Source organism: Bos taurus, chromosome 13 (assembly GCF_002263795.3).
Source record: "Bos taurus isolate L1 Dominette 01449 registration number 42190680 breed Hereford chromosome 13, ARS-UCD2.0, whole genome shotgun sequence".
Taxonomy (NCBI): Eukaryota; Metazoa; Chordata; class Mammalia; order Artiodactyla; family Bovidae; genus Bos; species Bos taurus.
The window spans coordinates 65,811,314-65,829,480 of record NC_037340.1 but is presented as its reverse complement, the minus strand read 5'-3'; the positions used below and the strand labels follow the sequence as shown (position 1 = coordinate 65,829,480).

At 41.6% G+C, this 18,167-nt stretch overlaps 1 protein-coding gene across 3 annotated transcripts; it reads left to right on the top strand.

Moving 5' to 3' along the window:
• Positions 1–1,891: 1,891 nt before the first annotated feature.
• DSN1 (DSN1 component of MIS12 kinetochore complex) lies at positions 1,892–17,839 on the top strand. 3 transcript variants are annotated; one of them, NM_001100323.1, is given in 11 exon segments: positions 1,892–2,151; positions 3,873–3,915; positions 4,145–4,468; positions 6,351–6,424; positions 7,061–7,133; positions 8,699–8,786; positions 12,790–12,849; positions 13,338–13,412; positions 14,686–14,833; positions 16,008–16,095; positions 16,901–17,833. In NM_001100323.1, coding segments are annotated over 10 exon segments (1,062 nt in total). In that variant the 5' UTR covers positions 1,892–2,151; positions 3,873–3,887; the 3' UTR covers positions 17,005–17,833.
• The last annotated feature ends 328 nt before the right edge of the window (positions 17,840–18,167 follow it).

The following is an 18,167-nucleotide window of genomic DNA, read 5'->3' as shown; positions in this document are numbered from 1 at the left end:
TGCCTTAGAGCAAGTGATCTATAGGAAAGCAGAAGAGGTCACAGTGTCTTTTATGACTTAAGCCTTGAAAATCGTACACTATCATTTCTGCAGCATCTCACTAGTTATACAGATTAGCCGTATTCCTTTTGGAAGAGAACTAGACAAGGGCATGAACAGCAGAAAGTGGAGGTCGTTGGGGGCTATCTTGGAAGCCAGCAACCACATGAAAATTATTTATTTTTTTTGTGGAATGTTAGTTTTCAGACCAGGGGTTGAATATCGGCCCTCAGCAGTGAGAGCAATGAGTCCTAACCACTAGATCACCATGGAATTCCAGATCTCTTTTTTGAGGGTCTAACAACAGCCAGGCCTGTGCTGGGCATTGAGGGTAACAATATATGAACCTGAGAAAGAGGAAGCAAATTCAGTGGCCAAGGGGTGGTCAGGGAGCTGGAGGGATCAGGAAAGGCTGCAATGATTCCTAAGGTTGAGATGTTGACAGATGAAGGAGGTGGTGATGTGTTGCAGGCAGGAGATGGAGACAATATGTTCCAGGAAGAGGAACAGCATGTAGAAAGCTTAGTAGTAAGAAAGGAGAGCAGGATCAGGGAACTGAAAGAGATCACTGGTGTGGGGAACGATGAAAGAGGCTGGGTGAGATCACACAGTGCCTTATGAGGGAAGGAATGTCCACATCGTGTGGACAGTAGAGTCATGGAAGAACTGAAAGTAGGGGAAGGACCTAGAGGATGTACTGGTTCTGGATTCCACGAGGCAACATACTTGCCCGCCGTGCAACGAGCTGAAGGAGTGGGGTGGGAAGAGAAGGAACTAGGCTCCAGAAAGTGATACTCAGGGAACAAAGAGCAACTTTCTGCTTCAGACATCTGTTGGGAGTCAACATGCTAGAACCACACGGTGGAAATTTCAGGAAGGCAGATTTCTGCCTACCACCAGAAAACTTTTCCAGGGACCACAGCTGCTATGGAACGATGACCACAGTCACATTCCAGCTGTGGTTCATTAACCAATTTTTGTGGACTGCTTGTGATTCAACACTTGCCGAGATTTCAGATGCAGAAGGCCTGTACATGCAAGGTGACACTCTGATGGCATCATGCTGGGTGCTGAAGCAGCAGCGTGCTATACGGGAGCCCCAAGCCAGCAATGGACAATGTGCCAGGCGCAGGCTAGGCTCCCGGGAGCACAGAAAGGGCATCTGCTTTCCAGCCTGGGGCCTCAGAGAAAGCTTGCACTGGACCCTCAATTGAGGCTTAAAATTGGAGAATTCTGCCAAGAATAATCCGGGAAGGACTTCTCAGGCCAAGCAAAGGAGCAGAAGCAATGGGGGTGATGAGAAGAGTGGCAAGCAATTTGGGGAGGGGGAGGTCTGCAATGAAGTTGTAAAAGGAAAGATCCTGAACTTTCGCAGGTGTTGAAGGGGCCACAAAAAGAGGAAATATGCTACAGGAGAACTGGAAAAAGTTATCCCAGTTGCCCTGGGAGAGTCCACAATTTTAGAGTTAAGACAAATGGAGAGAGGGATTGTGGCCTAGCGACCGGACAGGGCATCACTGCCCACTCGCTAATGAATTCCTTTGGCAAGTACCTTTCTGGGCCTCTGCTCCCTGTCTGGGCATGTCAGGCGCAAAGAACACGACGATGTAACGGTACCTAGTCAGGGGCTCCTTGGGCGTGCCGTCGTTGGGAAGGTGGTAACTTCGCCAAAATCGGGCGGGGAAGAACTTGGACAAACCGGGCGGGGCCACAAGTCTCCAACAACGGTTTGCGCATGCGCCTCGAGGAAGCGGCGTTGTGCGCTTGCGCGAGCCCGGGAGCCCGCCAGCCGCGCATGCGTCGTTAGCCGGCGGGAGTTTTCTAAGGGGCGGCTCTGGGGCCGCTGGAAGCTAGTGAAGCGGTCCCAGAGTTGGAAGGAGCAGCGTCCTTGGTGCAGCGCGTCCAGGGGTAACTCGGCGTGGCGGAAAGAGTGACCTGCGGCCTTGTGTTTCGGAGACGGAGGCTCTGGGCTGGACAGGCGTCTCTCTGAGGTGAAAAAGTCGCAGGCCTGTTCACGGACGAGGCCTCCCTTCCCTCCGCACCAGCCTCTTTGGGGTCGGACAACTCGGCTCAGCCCACACCCTGCCTGCCCGTCGTCACGCCCGAAACCGGGTAAGAGGAGACCCCGGGGCGAGAGGCGCCTCTCGCTCGGGAGCTGTTTGCAGAGCCCGTGGTCTAGACGTCACTGATGGTGGAAGGTTGAAAGCGGGGTGGGGTGGGTCACACAGGCCAGGGTTCGAATTTCGCCTCTGCTCCAGGCTGGCTGCCTAACAAGTTTGGTTGTTTTTTTTTTTTTTTTGCGCCTCTGAATTTCAGTTCAACTGACTGCAGCGTGAAACTGTTGATGGTACTTCCAGAGCTGTGGCAACGATTAAATGGCGCAGTAACGCACATACAGTTTTTACATACTCAGGTCCTGGCATGTAATACGCGCTTAAAAAGGTGTCAGTGGTTGCTGTTAAGTAACCGGCCTTTCATCTGAATGATACAGTCGTAACTGTGACGATTTAGATCCTTGATCCTACTACCCCTCGTTATTCTCTTATCTTTTCCACGTTGTCCCTTCACATATATTTATTTTTCTTTACTAAGCACTCCCCCCACCCCGTATGGATTTTTATTGGTGGTGGAGGGGGAGGCTTGGTCATGTTCCTGCCCTTTTCCAGTCAGTTACTTGTCTGTGACAGGCACTAGAAATACAGTCTGGCCCCGGGAGACGTGTAAACAGACTTTACAACCAGTGCCAGGGAGGCCCAGGGGTGGAGCTGCCAACTCTGCCAAAGAGAAGTGGCATGAAAGCTTCACACTTGAGCTCGATTGGGAAGGAAGAATAAGTTATAAGGCAATGTGTACAAAGATTCAGAAGTGGTGTGTGGAAAATGAAAAGAGTTTTCTGGATGGATGGTGGTGATGGTAGCCAGCAATGTGGATGTACTTAATATCACTGAACTGTATGTACACTTAAAAATGATTAAGATGGTAAATTTTATGTTGTGTATATTTCAGCACAATTAAAAAAGAAACAGAAACTTAAAAAAAAAAGTGGTGCATGGAATGGGAGTAGCAGGAGAAAGCAGGAGTAGGTACTAGTTAGGACTAGCTTCTGGAAGGTGTTCAGTACACTGGAGGAATCTGCTGCTGTCTAAAGAATGGATTGGAGGGAATTACCCAGCAGTCCAGTAGTTAGGACTCAGAGCTTTCACTTCAAGGGCCGGAGTTCAGTCCCTGGCTGGGAAACTAAAATCCCACAAGCTGCTCAAAAAAATAAAGAATGTATTGGAGAGGAACAATGCTGCATGTAGGAAAAACTCGTGGAGTGGCTGTTCGATTCTTGGGGGAAGTGAGGGAGAGGGATAGAAACTATGAGATCTGAACTAAATAGATAGCTGGAAGTTGGAAGAGTTTTAGAGATTGTTGGAAGTAGAATGGACAGGCCTTTGAATCTGCAGAATTAATAAGTAAAGGGTAAAGTGATTGTTCATGTTTTGAAGACCATGTAGATCATAAGGCCATTGATTGAGTTATGCAATTAAGCCCTTATTAAACACAAAATAATTGGGAACTAAGAGATATATGTTAAGGAAGATAAGATTATTTCTAGTGATAAATTCTGTAGAAATTCAGAACAGGATGTGATGAGCCCTGCTGATGTTCTGTGGAAGAGGTGTGGAGGTGAGGTTGGGCTGGGCCTTGTCAGGCAGGTAGAATTTCATGGGGCAAAAAGGGGCGGTTCAAAGAGACGAGAAAGCGCAAGGCTGATTCTGGGGGAGTAAAGCCCCAGCAAGACTGGGACTGAAATGTGGAGAACAGATTACTTCATTTTCCTGTTTCAGGATTCTCACCTCAGGATGACTTCCAGACCGGAGATAGTAAAAGGTGAGTATTCGTGAAGTTCAGTACCTTCTTGCCTTGGGTTTAGGTTCATGAGCTTTACCTAAATACCTCCTGGCTCTTGGTGGATTTGAAATCACTTATTTGTGTATTTGCAGAGATGCTTCCTCGATGTTTCCATGACCTGGGGCATATGTTTCCTTTTGCCACTTTTTTTGCACAGATTCTTAGTTGTGATGGGTTTGATTCTGTATTTTGACTTTTTTATGACAAGTGCTAGAAGAGGAACCAGTGGCATCTAAGACTCATGATCGTCAACTGGAATCAGATCCCAACCCTGTGGAAGTGTGTAATAAATCGTCTGCCTCCCTGAAGAGGACTGAACGTGTTTCAAAGGAACGAATTCACCTTGGCCGTAGCCCCCCAAAAGGGGAAAGTGGTGATCTCAGCCACCAGGAAGGACTTGAATCCAGGTCCTTTCATTTGTCTCCAGAGCAGTCTCCTTGTCATCAAGCCAGGAGGCAGTCCTGGCGGCGAGCAAGTATGAAGGAAACGAACCGGCGGAAGTCACTGCCTCCCTTTCATCAGGGCATCACAGGTGGGGTGCTTTGTACATAAGACTGGACTCCAGCTCAGATAAGAGGCAGTGAGGCATGGCAGGAAGTTAGGCTTGTCTTGGCTACTTAATAGCTATGTGACTGAACAGATGACTTCACCTCTCTGAGCTTCAGTTTCCTCATCTATAGGAGTATTCTCAGATTATAAGTATTGATGTCAAACACCTAGTAAGTATTCAGTATCAATGCTGTTTATATCATGTTATTAGCTACCCATTGTAATCTATACCATGGACAGAAAATCTGATTTACAGTTGTTCAGCATTCACCTTTGCTCAGTGAATGTTCAGCATTCACATTGGCTAGAAGTAAAGATTTCCTCTGGCTTTCTTCCTCGTATCCTAAAGTAGAATAGAAGGTGGATGGGTTGCTACCTGATTTTAGGTTTTATAACTGAAAATATCTCAGAGGGAAGAACCCATAAAAATAGGGTAAAAACCTAGTTTTGAGACATGGTGTATTTGAATGTGATTTTGTGTGAATTTATAATAATAGCATCTCAGGAAGCACTGAAGGACAAGATTTAATGTGGAAAGTAGCACATTTCAGGAAGAACTTAACTAGCTTTGTGACCTTGAACAGTTTAATCTCCTTTGCTTTACGGTCCTCATCAGTAAATGGGGTGAGATAATACGTATTTTACAAGACTGAGAATTAAATGAGTTGATACATAACACAGTACTTGGCACATAATAAATAAATATAGCTCGTGTTAAGTTATCATGATTAAAGATATTACTTCACTTCCTGAAGGTCTGATGTTTAGAAGGAAATCTACCTAAGAACAGCCATGTAGCATATCAGAAAATTGCTGCCATGGTTATGCTTGTATACTTCCTCCATAGATGTGCCAAGAAATTGCAGTTTCCTAAGGTTACCCTTATTACGTTCATCTATGTTCCAGAGCATGTGGACCTAAAATTCTGTGTAATAAAAAATCACTGACGTATAGGATTTGTTATTTTCTGGTTATTCCTGGCCACTTCCCAGATTTCTTTGGTTATAGGCAGAAGGTATCTTATTTTTCATGACTAAAAGTGAGAAGAAGTAATCAAGAGAGGGCGCAAAAGAACTTAAAAACAGCCAGCTGAGGCTGGAGGGCTAAAAGACAGGTATCTCTCCTAATTCTCAAAGCAGATTTCCTTTGCTGTATAAGAATGATGTTTTAAAATGGACATAATTGGGAAAAACATTATCTACATCTTTTATAGCTGAGGATTCAGTGGCATAATTATGTAAAATGCCTGTTTAGTTCAGGCTGATGCACTGTGTGACCTTGGGCAAGTTGCCCAGCACCTAACCTTTGTTAAATGGTTAGGCTGATAAGTCACTTGCCTCAAGTGAGGGTGACGGTTAGAATTTAATAAAATTCCTGTTAGATAGTCTGTGTTCAACAAACTTACTATTAATGTTATTGTCTCTGGCTTCAGACAAGTGTCTCCCCTCTGAGCTTCAGTTTCCCCATCTGTAAAGAGGAACTCATTTAAAGCACACTACAATGGCTATCACAAAAATTCTGAAATATTCCCATCTCCTTTCTTCAAATGGTGAATATAAAACACAAAGAGAAGTTAAATTATTTTTTTAAATCTGTTTTATTTAGCAAGACAAGATTTTAAGGTAATACATAAAAGGTTCTTTTAACTTTTTAAACTTAGGATGCACAGATAGGTAAATTTCATTCTCTGGTGATCTTGAACAAATTAGATGTAAGAAGACAGATTAGAGAAGACTTCTTGGGTTTTTTTTACCTTAATTTGGGCTGCATCAAGAGGGAGGGAATTTTTCAGGTGTTTTTTTGTTTTTTACTTTGCTAACTGTATAAATGTCCAGCTCTTTGAATGTGGTAATATTTTATGTTAGAGCTCTGCAGATCCATCAGTGTCGACCTAACAGAAAGCAAACGGCTGAGCTCTCTCCTCCTTTCCAGTTTCCAGGTGAGAGTCAAGTCTCAGAATTGGGAGTGTTTTCTTTTTCTTTCCTTTTTTTTTTAAACTGTTATTGTGACATCCTCAAAGACACGTCAGTACTGTGTGATTTATCAGTAAAGAGTAAAAGGTGTTTCTCTCTAGTGAGATTAATTTAAAAGCCAGATTTAATCCCAGAAGTTTTGTCTCTGGGTCGGGCTCTACGAGTCCCATTGGTATTGCTGTGGCTAACTGAGCAGTTAAGAGAGTTCCCCTGTCTAGTATATTTTGCTCATTAGCAGCAAATGATGGGACTTTAAGGTCGGTGGAGGTCATATCTAAGTTTAAGCAGACATTTGAGATCTGGCTGCTCTCTAAATTGGAATTATGTGACTAACTGGTGATTGCATCAGTGTAGATAAGCAAGTCATTTGTGTGAATTAAATGACCATTTTTCCCCCTGAATCAAAAATCACATCACGTAGTCTAGGCAACAAAGAATTTTTTCCTTACCTTTTTATTTTCTTGTTTTGTTTATATGAAAAATCTTAGGTGTAGAATTAAATCATGCTTGCTTACATTTATTAAATGTCCTAAGATTACATGAATTCAGGATTGGCCTGGCAAATCTTGGTTGTTGTACTGAAAATGCTTTTCTTTATTTAGTTCTCTGTTCAGAAACTTGAACCTTTCCTAAGGGGAACTGAGGGCTTCAGTCTTGAAAGTTTCAGAGCCAAAGGTAAGTTGCTAAGAGCAGACACTCGAGCTTTGACCTTGGTCTGTACCTTCCGTTAGGGTTGGTTGAAACCTCTTGGGGTCGCTACTTATAGGAGCTGCTACCTTACACAACCAGGCCTCCTCCATTTTGGTGGGGAACTGCATTAAAAAAGATAAGAATATGTGCTTACGAAGTTTAGAAGGTCTAAAAGTAAGCCTCTTGCCCCATGACCCCCAGTCTCAGCTCCTCTCCTCCCAGAGGCAACCACAGCCACCAGCTTCTTGGATATCTTTGCAAATTTATTGCATTTCTAAACATTTATCCATTAAAATCAAATAATCCTCTCTACACACTGTTCTTAATCTTGTTTGTTGTTTTTTTAAACCTTAATTTATCTTGCAGATAGTTCTTTATCACACTGATAGAGCTGTCTTGATATTTTAGCAGCTACATGTTGCTCTATTTTATAAATGTACCATATTTCATTTAAATGGTTCTTTATTGATGGGCTTTTAGGTTTGCTTTCAGTCTTTTGTCATTACAGTGAATGGATAATGAATACCTTTTTATACAAGCCTCTTAGCACATATTCAAGTAAAAATAAGATATATTAGAATTAACTAGTATAAGTGTACTGTAACTAAAAGTTTAGATTTTTTTTATTATTTAGTAGGTATTATTTAAAGGTCTTTTTGGGGTTTTAATCTGTGTTTCTTTTGAAGAGGATAATATTTTTTCGTATTTTTAGAGGAGAGCCATTTGTACTTTATTTTCTGTGTATTGTCTCTCCATATCCTTTGTTCATTTCTTAAAATTGAGATATTGCCTCTTTTATATTGGTTTTGCAGGCACTCTTTATGTGTTAAGGAAATTAGCTTTTGTCTGTGACATAAGTTGCAAATATTCTTCCCTGGGAGTCAATTTTCAGCTTTCTAGGAAGTAGCTATTCTCCTTGCAGTGTAATTATACAATCATCCAGGTCAGAAATAAAAGACCTAGAAAATACATGAAGTCAGACTTACTTGCCAGTTAAAGCTGTTTATCTCAGAATTGCACTATTACTGTAATTAGGGTAGACATGTCCAGGTTTATTTTGATAGCTATTTAACATATCTTTTCCCGTTTGCATTCCTCACCTGAATTTAATTGTGAACTCTTTTTAAGTCTAAGCAGAGACCTGTTTTTACCTTATGCCCATCATTTTTTTATTTGCTGCTAGCATTTCTGACTTCTGTAATAAGTTTTTTCACCTAGTGCCAGCAGATCAGATCTCTTGAAAGAGTGAATTGTCAACGCAGATACACTTTTCTAACACATCTTTTAAACTGCTTCTTCATCAGTTCTGTGAAAAACACTATTATAAATGTTATAAAGAGGAGTTGTCTTCCATTTTATCTGTACCTACCCAAAGAAAAAAGGTAAAATCTTCCCGCATATTTCTATCACTTTTTTGAATAGGTGAGAGGGCCAGAATGTAACAGGTGACCCTAGAGCTGAGACTACCATACGTATATTACATCTTTGTCAGCAGCTCACTGTGAAAAGTATTCTCTTTATTTTATAACATATAATTTTATTCTCTGTAGCATCTTCCCTTTCTGAAGAGTTGAAACATTTTGCAGACAAATTGGAAAGTAATGGAACACTACAAAAATGTTTTGAAGATTCAGAAGGGTAAGAGCAGTTCCCTTTCTGTCCAAAATTATAGTTGAATAAGGACTTTTTCTTTTTTAATTTTTTACATTGAAGTATAGTTATTTTACAGTGTTAATTTCTAGTGTACATCAAAGTGATTCAGTTATATGTGTGTGTATATGTGCGTGTGTTTGTGTATACTTCAGTTCATTTGTATCATATTTTAGATCCCACAAATAAGTGATGTATGGAATTTGTCTTTCTTTGTCTGACTTAATCTGTTAGTATAATCTCTAGGTCCATCCATGTTGCTGCAAATGGCATTTATTTCATTCTTTTTTATGGCTGAGTAATATTCCTGTGTGTGTGTGTGTGTGTGTGTGTGTGTGTGTGTACACACATACATCACATCTTTATCTGTTCATCTGTTGATGGACATTTAGGTTGCTTCTATGTCTTGGCTATTGTAAATAGTGCTCTATGAATGTTGGGGTACATGTATCTTTTTTAATTCAGTTCAGTCCCTCAGTCATGTCTGACTCTTTGCAACCCCATGAACCGCAGCACGCCAGGTCTCCCTATCCATCACCAACTGCCAGAGTCTACCCAAACCCATGTCCATTGAGTCTGTGATGCCATCCAACCGTCTCATCCTCTGTCGTCCCCTTCTCCTCCTGCCCTCAGTCTTTCCCAGCATGAGAGTTTTTTCAAATGAGTCAGCTCTTCACATCATGTGGCCAAAGTATTGGATTTTCAGCTTCAGCATCAGTTCTTCCAATGAACATCCAGGACTGATCTCCTTTAGGATGGACTGGTTGGATCTCCTTGCAGTCCAAGGGACTCTCAAGAGTCTTCTCCAACACCACAGTTCAAAAGCATCAATTCTTCGGGGCTCAGCTTTCTTTATAGTCCAACTCTCACATCCATATGTGACTACTGGAAAAACCATAGCCTTGACCAGACAGACCTTTGTTGACAAAGAATGTCTCTGCTTTTTAATATGCTGTCTAAGTTAGTCATAACTTTCCTTCCAAGGAGTAAGCGTCTTTTAATTTCATGGCTGCAGTCACCATCTGCAGTGATTTTGGAGCCCCCAAAAATAAAGTCAGCCGCTGTTTCCACTGTTTCCCCATCTATTTGCCATGAAGTGATGGGACTGGATGCCATGATCTTCGTTTTCTGAATGTTGAGCTTTAAGCCAACTTTTTCAGTTTCCTCTTTCACTTTCATCGAGAGGCTCTTTAGTTCTTCTTCCCTTTCTGCCATAAGGGTGGTGTCATCTGCATATCTGACGTTATTGATATTTCTCCCAGCAGTCTTGATGCCAGCTTGTGCTTCCTCCAGCCCAGCATTTCTCATGATGTACTCTGCATAGAAGTTAAATAAGCAGGGTGACAATATACAGCCTTGATGTACTTCTTTTCCTATTTGGAACCAGTCTGTTGTTCCATGTCCAGTTCTAACGGTTGCTTCCTGAGTTTCATACAGGTTTCTCAAGAGGCAGGTCCGGTGGTTTGGTATTCCCATCTCTCAGAATTTTCCATAGTTTATTGTGACTCACACAGTCAAAGGCTTTGGCATAGTCAATAAAGCAGAAGTAGATGTTTTTCTGAAGCTCTCTTGCTTTTTCGATAATCCTGCAGATGTTGGCAATTTGATCTCTGGTTCCTGCCTTTTCGAAAACCAGCTTGAACATCTGGAAGTTCATGGTTCACGTATTGCTGAAGCCTGGCTTGGAGAATTTTGAGCATTTACTAGCATGTGGGAGGAGTGCAATTGTGTGTTAATTTGAGCGTTCTTTGGCATTGCCTTTCTTTGAGATTGGAATGGAAACTGACCTTTTCCAGTCCTGTGGCCACTGCTGAGTTTTCCAAATTTGCTGACATATTGAGTGAGCACTTTCATAGCATCATCTTTTTTAATTAGTTTTTGTCTTTTCCGAATATATGCCCAGTAGTTAGGTTGCTAGGTCATATGGTAACTCTATTTTTACTTTTTTACGGAACTTTCACACTGTTTTCCATAGTGACTGCACCAATTTACCCTTCCACCAACAGTGTTAGGAAGGTTTCCATTTTTTATACACACTGTCCAGCATTTATTATTTGTAGACTTTTTCATGATGGCCATTTCTGATGGGTATAAGGTTATACCTCATTGTAGTTTTTATATATAATTTTATTTGCTTATTTATTTAATGTTTGGCTGTGCTGGGTCTTTGTTGGTGCGCGATTTTTTTCTCTAGTTGCATTGAGCAGGGGCTACTGTCTAGTCACGGTACCTGGACTTCTTATTGTGGTGGCCACTCTTGTTGCAGAGCACAGGCTCTGGGTGCACAGGCTTCAGAAGTTGCAGTACGTGGGCTAGGTAGTTTTGACTCTCCGGCTCTGTGCATAGGATCAGTAGTTGTGGCGCATGGGTTAGTTGCTCTGAGGCATGTGGGATATTCGTGGATCAGGGATTGAACCCGTGTCTCCTGCATTGGCAGGTGGATTCTTTACCACTGAGACATCAGGGAAGCCCCTCATTATAGTTTTGCTTGCATTTCTCTAAGAGTGATGTTGAGCATCTTCATGTGCCTATCAGCAATCCGTATGGCTTCTTTGGAGAAATAAGACTTAATTAGACAGTTGTTCATTCACTTATCAAACGTTTATCCAGCATCTTCTATGTACCGTGCGGAAGCTGGAGATATAGTGATGAATAATCAAGCAAGATCTTTCTTCTTATTCATTGTAGTAGGAGAGACAAACTACTTAGAAAATAGTGACTTCAGATATAATCTGAATGATTTCAGTGATAATCTAATTGGGCAGGCAATATGATAGTGACTTGAAGCAGTGGGCAACTTACACTAGAGTGTTCAGAGAAGTCCTCTAATGATTTGCCGTTTGCACTGAGACCTGTAAGACCTGGATGATGAGGAGGAACCAAATATGTGAAGATGAGACAAAAAGCATTCATATTTTTGCTAGCCATGCTAGTTGTAGATAAAGTCATGTTTTTAGCTGTTGGCCAGCAAGAGTATTAAGAGAAAGTTTACAGCTGCCACCACTGCCCGCCGCCACCCCGCCTCCCCCGAAACTGGTAGTTGCTCAGCAGGGGCAACACCAAGCCCTCTCCTCATCCTGCAACAAATTACATGACTTGATCTTACACTTTCAACTTCACAAAGGTCTGCCTTTCCATGGATCCTTAGAATTAACATTGCTATTCAGGAAATGAAAATTATGTTAGCTCGACATTGCTCCTCTTTTAACGAAATATATTTAAACCATAGGCTGCTGTATTGCAGCTAAAGGTGATAGAGGCTGTTTGTCACAGGCTTTGATAGAAAAACATAAAAGGTGACACAGCTGATTTGCCTTTGCCGGGTAGAGTACCAAGTGCATCTGCAAAATTTTGGCATTTTCAATGCCTCCTGCTTTTCCGTTAGAATTAATCGCCCTACTAGCCAAGCTATTGGTTTAAGGAGAACATATCCAACTGAAAGCTTCAACTTAAGTGCAAAGACAGTTGTATGAAAAAGCTATTAAGGTTTTGATTAGTGGGAAGGCAAGAGGCTAAATAAAAAAAAAATGTTGTGAACAAAACTTTGAAGATTGAAACCGGCAGATATTTGAGGCTGAGTGGCATTGTATGGATAGAAGAGATAAAGGGTAACGGCAGGAATCAAAGTTAATTAGCTGGACAGAGCCAGAACACAGAACCTTAAGTGCCAGGTTAAGGAGTTCTGGCTTTTCTTCTGAACGTAGTAGAGAGTCACTGAATTTTTAAGAAATGAAAAGCACAAAAGGAATATTTGAAGAGAGGTTAATCTGTTCACGTGTGAATTCAAATTGATGAGGGAAATAGACAATGAAGAGCCCAGTGAGAAAGCTAATACCTAGTGCAAAAGTGAATTAGAGTCTAAGACTAAATATTCGTTGAAAGATAAATTCTGAACATGTTTTATTGCTGTTAAAATTATGTGAGACATCCAATACTAAAAGCAAACACTCTTGGAAGATTTCTGTTAATCTCATAATCCTGTCTCTTCTAGAAGAGTATCAGATTTGGCTCTGGAAACTTCAGTGGCTGAGATGAAGGAATATATAACAAAGTAAGTGAAAATGAGTGAACTTTTGTTGGGAAATCTAAATTTGTCTGGGGAAATAACTAAACCCAGAAATGGATAGTAAACGTCCTTTTCAGTGTGTCAGTGTTGGAAAGCTGCACACTGGGATTTATGTACTGTTGGCGCTTTGTCACTAAGTTGTGTCCGACTCTTTCTTGACCCCATGGACTGTAGCCCACCAGGCTCCTCTGACCATGGGATTTCTCAGGCAAAGACACTGGAGTGGTTTATGGACTGTATTGATGGCCAGTTTCATAGAATGGAGTCTAGAGACTAAGGATGTGGATTTGATGTAAAGACTCATGTTTGATTTGATTAATATTCTCTGACTTGGTCGTGCTTTCTAATCTTTTTTTTTTTATGACCTTTTTATTCACATCTTAGAATCAGAGTAGACACCTAATGTATGGTTGCCCTGAGTGATTCAGAATGAGATGATCAAAAGTTAACTGAATTTTTTCCTGCTTCTGTAGGTTTTCTTTAGAACGTCAAAGTTGGGATCAGCTCTTGCTGCGCTACCAGGAAGAGGCTGAAAAGATCCTATCAAGGTTAGATCTATGACAGGAAATAGGAAGGTTTTACCTTGTGACTTTTGATTTGATTTCAGTTCTCTTAGCACAAGTTGAATGATGAATCCAGAACTCATCAAATTTCTGTAGAGTATATATGAACAGTGTGACTGGAAATGGAGAGTGAGGGGGCTGGGAAGGAAGAGTTGTCACTATTTTCAGTCAAAGAACAGAACTGCCTCTGTTCTGTGCCCTTGGCTGCTGTTCCACATTCTGGGGGAGACAGGCATGTCTCTGCCCTGTACCGCTGGGCTAGGAACAGTATCAAGGGACTTCAGTGAGCACATGGCCTTTGAAAAGCTGCGACTGTGGGAGAGAACCACAGCCAGGGCCCTCATGGAGACACGGGGTGAAAGGGGTGATGGAAGTGGGTCTACAGGAGAGAGACGATCTTTGGGTCTTGAAGGCATAATAAAATGGGAAAGTGCTAGATTTTGGTTTCATTTTACTGTCCAAACCAATGATTTTAAGCTTTTTTCCCCAAACAGAACCTTAGCTAGAAACACAACTATAAAACATTAGCCAAAATAATAATTGCCAAAGTGGCCTCCTAGTAGAGAGGCACCTTGAGGAGCACAGTATGAGAAGCTTCCCTAATCCAAGCATTGATACTTACTACTTTCTTCACCCTTTACATGTTCTATGTATGAAGACAGATAATGTGTAAGATGGCAGTTTCAGAATAAACACTTTTGACGGGCCATAGTTTATATTAACAGGAAAGCTTCTGGAAGCAGACTGTCTCTGTTCAAATCCTAACTAATTCTTAGTTCTGTGACCTTGGGAAGTCCACTTAATCTGAAGTTCCTCATTTGAAAATGGGATAATATTACTACCTACCTCATTGGGTTTGTTATGACTAAAGAGTCATCAGCAGTTTTCATAAACTCTCCATTATAATGAGTTATTCTAGATAATTGAAGTGGGCCAACATCTTTTTGGTAAAAGATCATAGATGTTAACTTCAGGCGTTACCCCAGTAGTCCTTTTTGTAAATGGACCTTACTGTTAGATGGAGTCAACTAACCTAGCATTTCCTGGAGTCCAGAGGTATAAAAACATTAACACGGGATAATTATCTCAGAATCTCCTGTTAGTAAGAGAACCTATGCTCACCCTGGGGTGGAAGAATATTGATTCAGGTTAGTAAAGCCTTTTAGGAAGTGTTTTCCCTGGGTAAATCTTTGCTATTTTCCCACAGAAAATAATTGTAAAATTATTTGAAAGTTTTTTTGTTGTATTTTGTTTTTAGAGGATCAGCTGAAACCAAAAATACTGAAGTTGAAGTGGAACCTAGAATGTATGTTGGGTCTTCCCAGAGTGAAGTCCTTAATACAAAACCTGACTACCAGAAGATACTGCAGAACCAGACTAAACTCTTTGATTGTATGGAATTGGTGGTGAGTTGGGTCATGTTTCTTTGGCTGAGTTATTCAGCTTTGATACCTTCCCATCCTTGTTAAAAGAGCTGGAGAACATGTGTAATTAGATAAGTATATTCAACTCTACCTTGGGGAAACATTGGAGAGACAGTGAAAGAAAATAAACAAGTAAATGGTGATAAATGCTATTAAGTCAGGTGGAGGAAGAGAATATGCCGGGAGGGCTTCAGTTTGCTATGTAGAGGGGTTGAAGGCCCTTCTTAGGTGCCACCTTAATAAAGACTTGAAAGAAATGGGGAAGTGAGCCATGAGGACATTTTGAAGAATGTCAACCCCAATTTTTCTTTTTTTGCCAAAATACCTTCTTAAACTTATAGCATGAGGTCTCAAGTTGGACTTTTTTATTTGTTTGTTACTTTTATTTTGGTTGTACCACACAGTATGTGGGATCTTAGTTCCCTGAACAGGGATTGAACCTGCACCTCATGAATTGGAAGTACAAAGTCTTATCTACTGGGCCATCAGGGAAGTCCCTCAATCCAAGTATTAGGTTGGCCAAAAACTTTGTTCACATTACATAAGAGCTTACAAAAACCCAAACGAACTTTTTGGTCAGCCCAATATGAACAGGAAGCAGGTGGCATTTGATATAGAGTATGGAGAGTCTGTTTACAAAAGGGCTGAGTATAAAGATGTGGGTATCAGGAATTCAAAAGTGAAGTGAAGTGATCTGGGGCTAAGAGGCAGCTGAGCTGTTCCTACTCCTCAGCTGAAGGGTGAAACAGTCACTGTGGTACCTGGCAGGGAGTTGTATGGTGGGCTGTCCTGAAAGAGCCATGGTCTTCAGTTGAGAGACACTAGTAACTCCAGATGACCCTTCCAGGAGCAGGCTCAGGTAAAAATACCCTGAGGTCATTCGGCTCCTGCTTGGCTCCCTCTTGGTCAGGCCCACCTAGAAGCCAGAGGACCTGGGATCCTGTTGAGGTTGTGCAGGTCAGTCTGCTCAGGAGTTAGAGCACTGTGGAGAGGGGTGATTATGGATGTGAAAGGGCAAACAAAATGTCTGGCATAAGCATTCCAGGTTGAAAGAGCAGCCAAAGCAAAGCTCCTGAGCAGGAGCTCGCTTGGTGTGTTTGAGGAGCCACGCAGAAGCCGTGCACCCTTCCAGTTCACAGTTGTCTGTTGTCTGCAGATGGACGAACTGCAAGGATCCGTGAAGCAGCTGCACGCCTTTATGGACGAAAGTACCCAGTGCCTCCAGGAGGTGTCAGTACAGCTCGGTAAGCCTGTCTTAAGGGGACCAGAGCTTGCACTGTTGTACATCTGATGGCCCTTCAGATGTACACTGCCCTTCAAAACATTTTAGGGGTCATTTGGATTGTAAAGGGAATGAGACTGCTTTTCTCCTGTGACTTTGAGGGTGATTTTAAGGTAGAGGAGTTGTGAGCATTGTTTGTATTGTGTGGATACAAACAATGGCTTCCAAGGGTAAGGCCTTCATCTGGTGACTTTTATTTCCCCCTTACAATAACAATGACTATTGTGGGTACTCAAAGTTAATTGGAAATTTTTAGACAGGAGCACAGTAGATTGAGAATTAAATCTCCACAAACTGACAAACTGTGTTGTTTGGGCAGATCCAGGACAAGAAATATCTATCCATTGCCTTTTTTCTCTTTTCATTCTTCAAGAATCTACCAAGTGACACTGACATTACTTTTTAAAAAAATGTTTATTTATTTGCCAGTGCCGGGTGTTAGTTGCAACATGTGGGATCTTTAGTTGCAGGCTGTGAACTCTTAGTTGCATTTGTGATCTAGTCTCTGACCAGGGATTGAACCGGGCCCCCCGCACCGGGGCGCAGATCTTAGTCACTGGACCACTGGGGAAGTCCCCATTTGATTGTATTGTGGTTGTAGTTGCAGCTGGCTTTCCTACCAGAGAGCCATCTCCCTGAGGGCAGATGCGCTCTTAAGTCGTCCTTTGAATACCCTTCAGGGTCTGGCACAGTATTCACACAGTAAGTTTTCAATAGTGGTATTTGAATTCAATTGAAATGTATTTTTTGACTCCTTTTCTCTGCAGGGAAGAGAAGCACTCAACAGTTAGATCCTTCACCAGCTCGAAAACTGCTCAAGCTTCAGTTACAGAAACAACCTAGCACTTATTGCTCTAAATCTTGTCAGTGACCTAATGCAGCTTTTCTGCCACAAGGTGCTCTAGAGGAGAGAAACCGCAAGAGTGCCCCAGTGCATGGTGGGCTGAGCTGTGACATCTGCTCTGTTGCCTTTGAAGATAACTGGCTGACTGTAAAGCACTCTGATTTTTTTTCTTAAAATGGAATTTATGCATTTGAAAGCATGTCATATACAAGCTTTTTCCAAGAACAGGGAAAATGCTTGAGACTTTGCTTTGGAATGACCTTCAGAACTAGTAGCCCATTCTTTGAAATATCCTTTGTGATCAGAAATCTCCCTACTCTGAAGATGTTTTTGAGGTTTTGAAACAACCTAAAGTCATTCAGGACCAAATCCAGTAAGCATTTTAGGGGTCATTCTGGTTGTAAACAGAATGAGACTGACTTTCTCCTGTGACTTTGAGGGTGACGTTAGGTAGAGGAGTTGTGAGCATTGTTTGCATTGTATGGATACATATATCTTCTTACAGAATTCCCAAATTGAAGATAATAACACTCTTTTTCTATATCCTGATGTCTATAATGTGTTTTAGCTTTTTTTGGGAGGGCGTGCTATACCATGTGGCATGCAAGATCTTAGAGCCCCAACCAGGGATCAAGAAGGGGTTAAGTATCTCTTTTTCATTGTTCTCCGTATTTGTTAATGATTTGCATTATAAGATTGCATGTTCTTAAAAGCTTTCCCTTGTCCTCGTGTATGAAAAAATGAAAAGGCGGGGAAGGCTTAGCAGAAAATAGGATTCTTTGTCAGGACTCAGAAGTGAACAGTAGCGTGGAGTTATACCTCAGTGTTAACAGCCAATAAAACAGCAACTAATTTATTGTCAGTATCTCTTATTTTCTGATCCTCCTAATAGAACAGAACCCAATTCACTTAAATACGCAGTCATTATCTTAAGTCTTAAAGCTTGGACTATGCACCAGTTAGTGAGAGGTGATATAGCCTAGCTTTTCCCTGTGTTCCTTATTGTTTTAAAAAAATTTTTTTTATTTTTTAGTTAATTTGGCTGTGCCGGGTCTTAGTTGCTGCACATGAGATCTTTGCCCTTCGTTGTGACCTTCAGGATATTTTTTTTCTTAGTTGCAACATGTGAACTCTTAATTGCAGCCTGTGGGATCCAGTTCTAGGGATCAAATCCAGGACCCCCTGCCTTG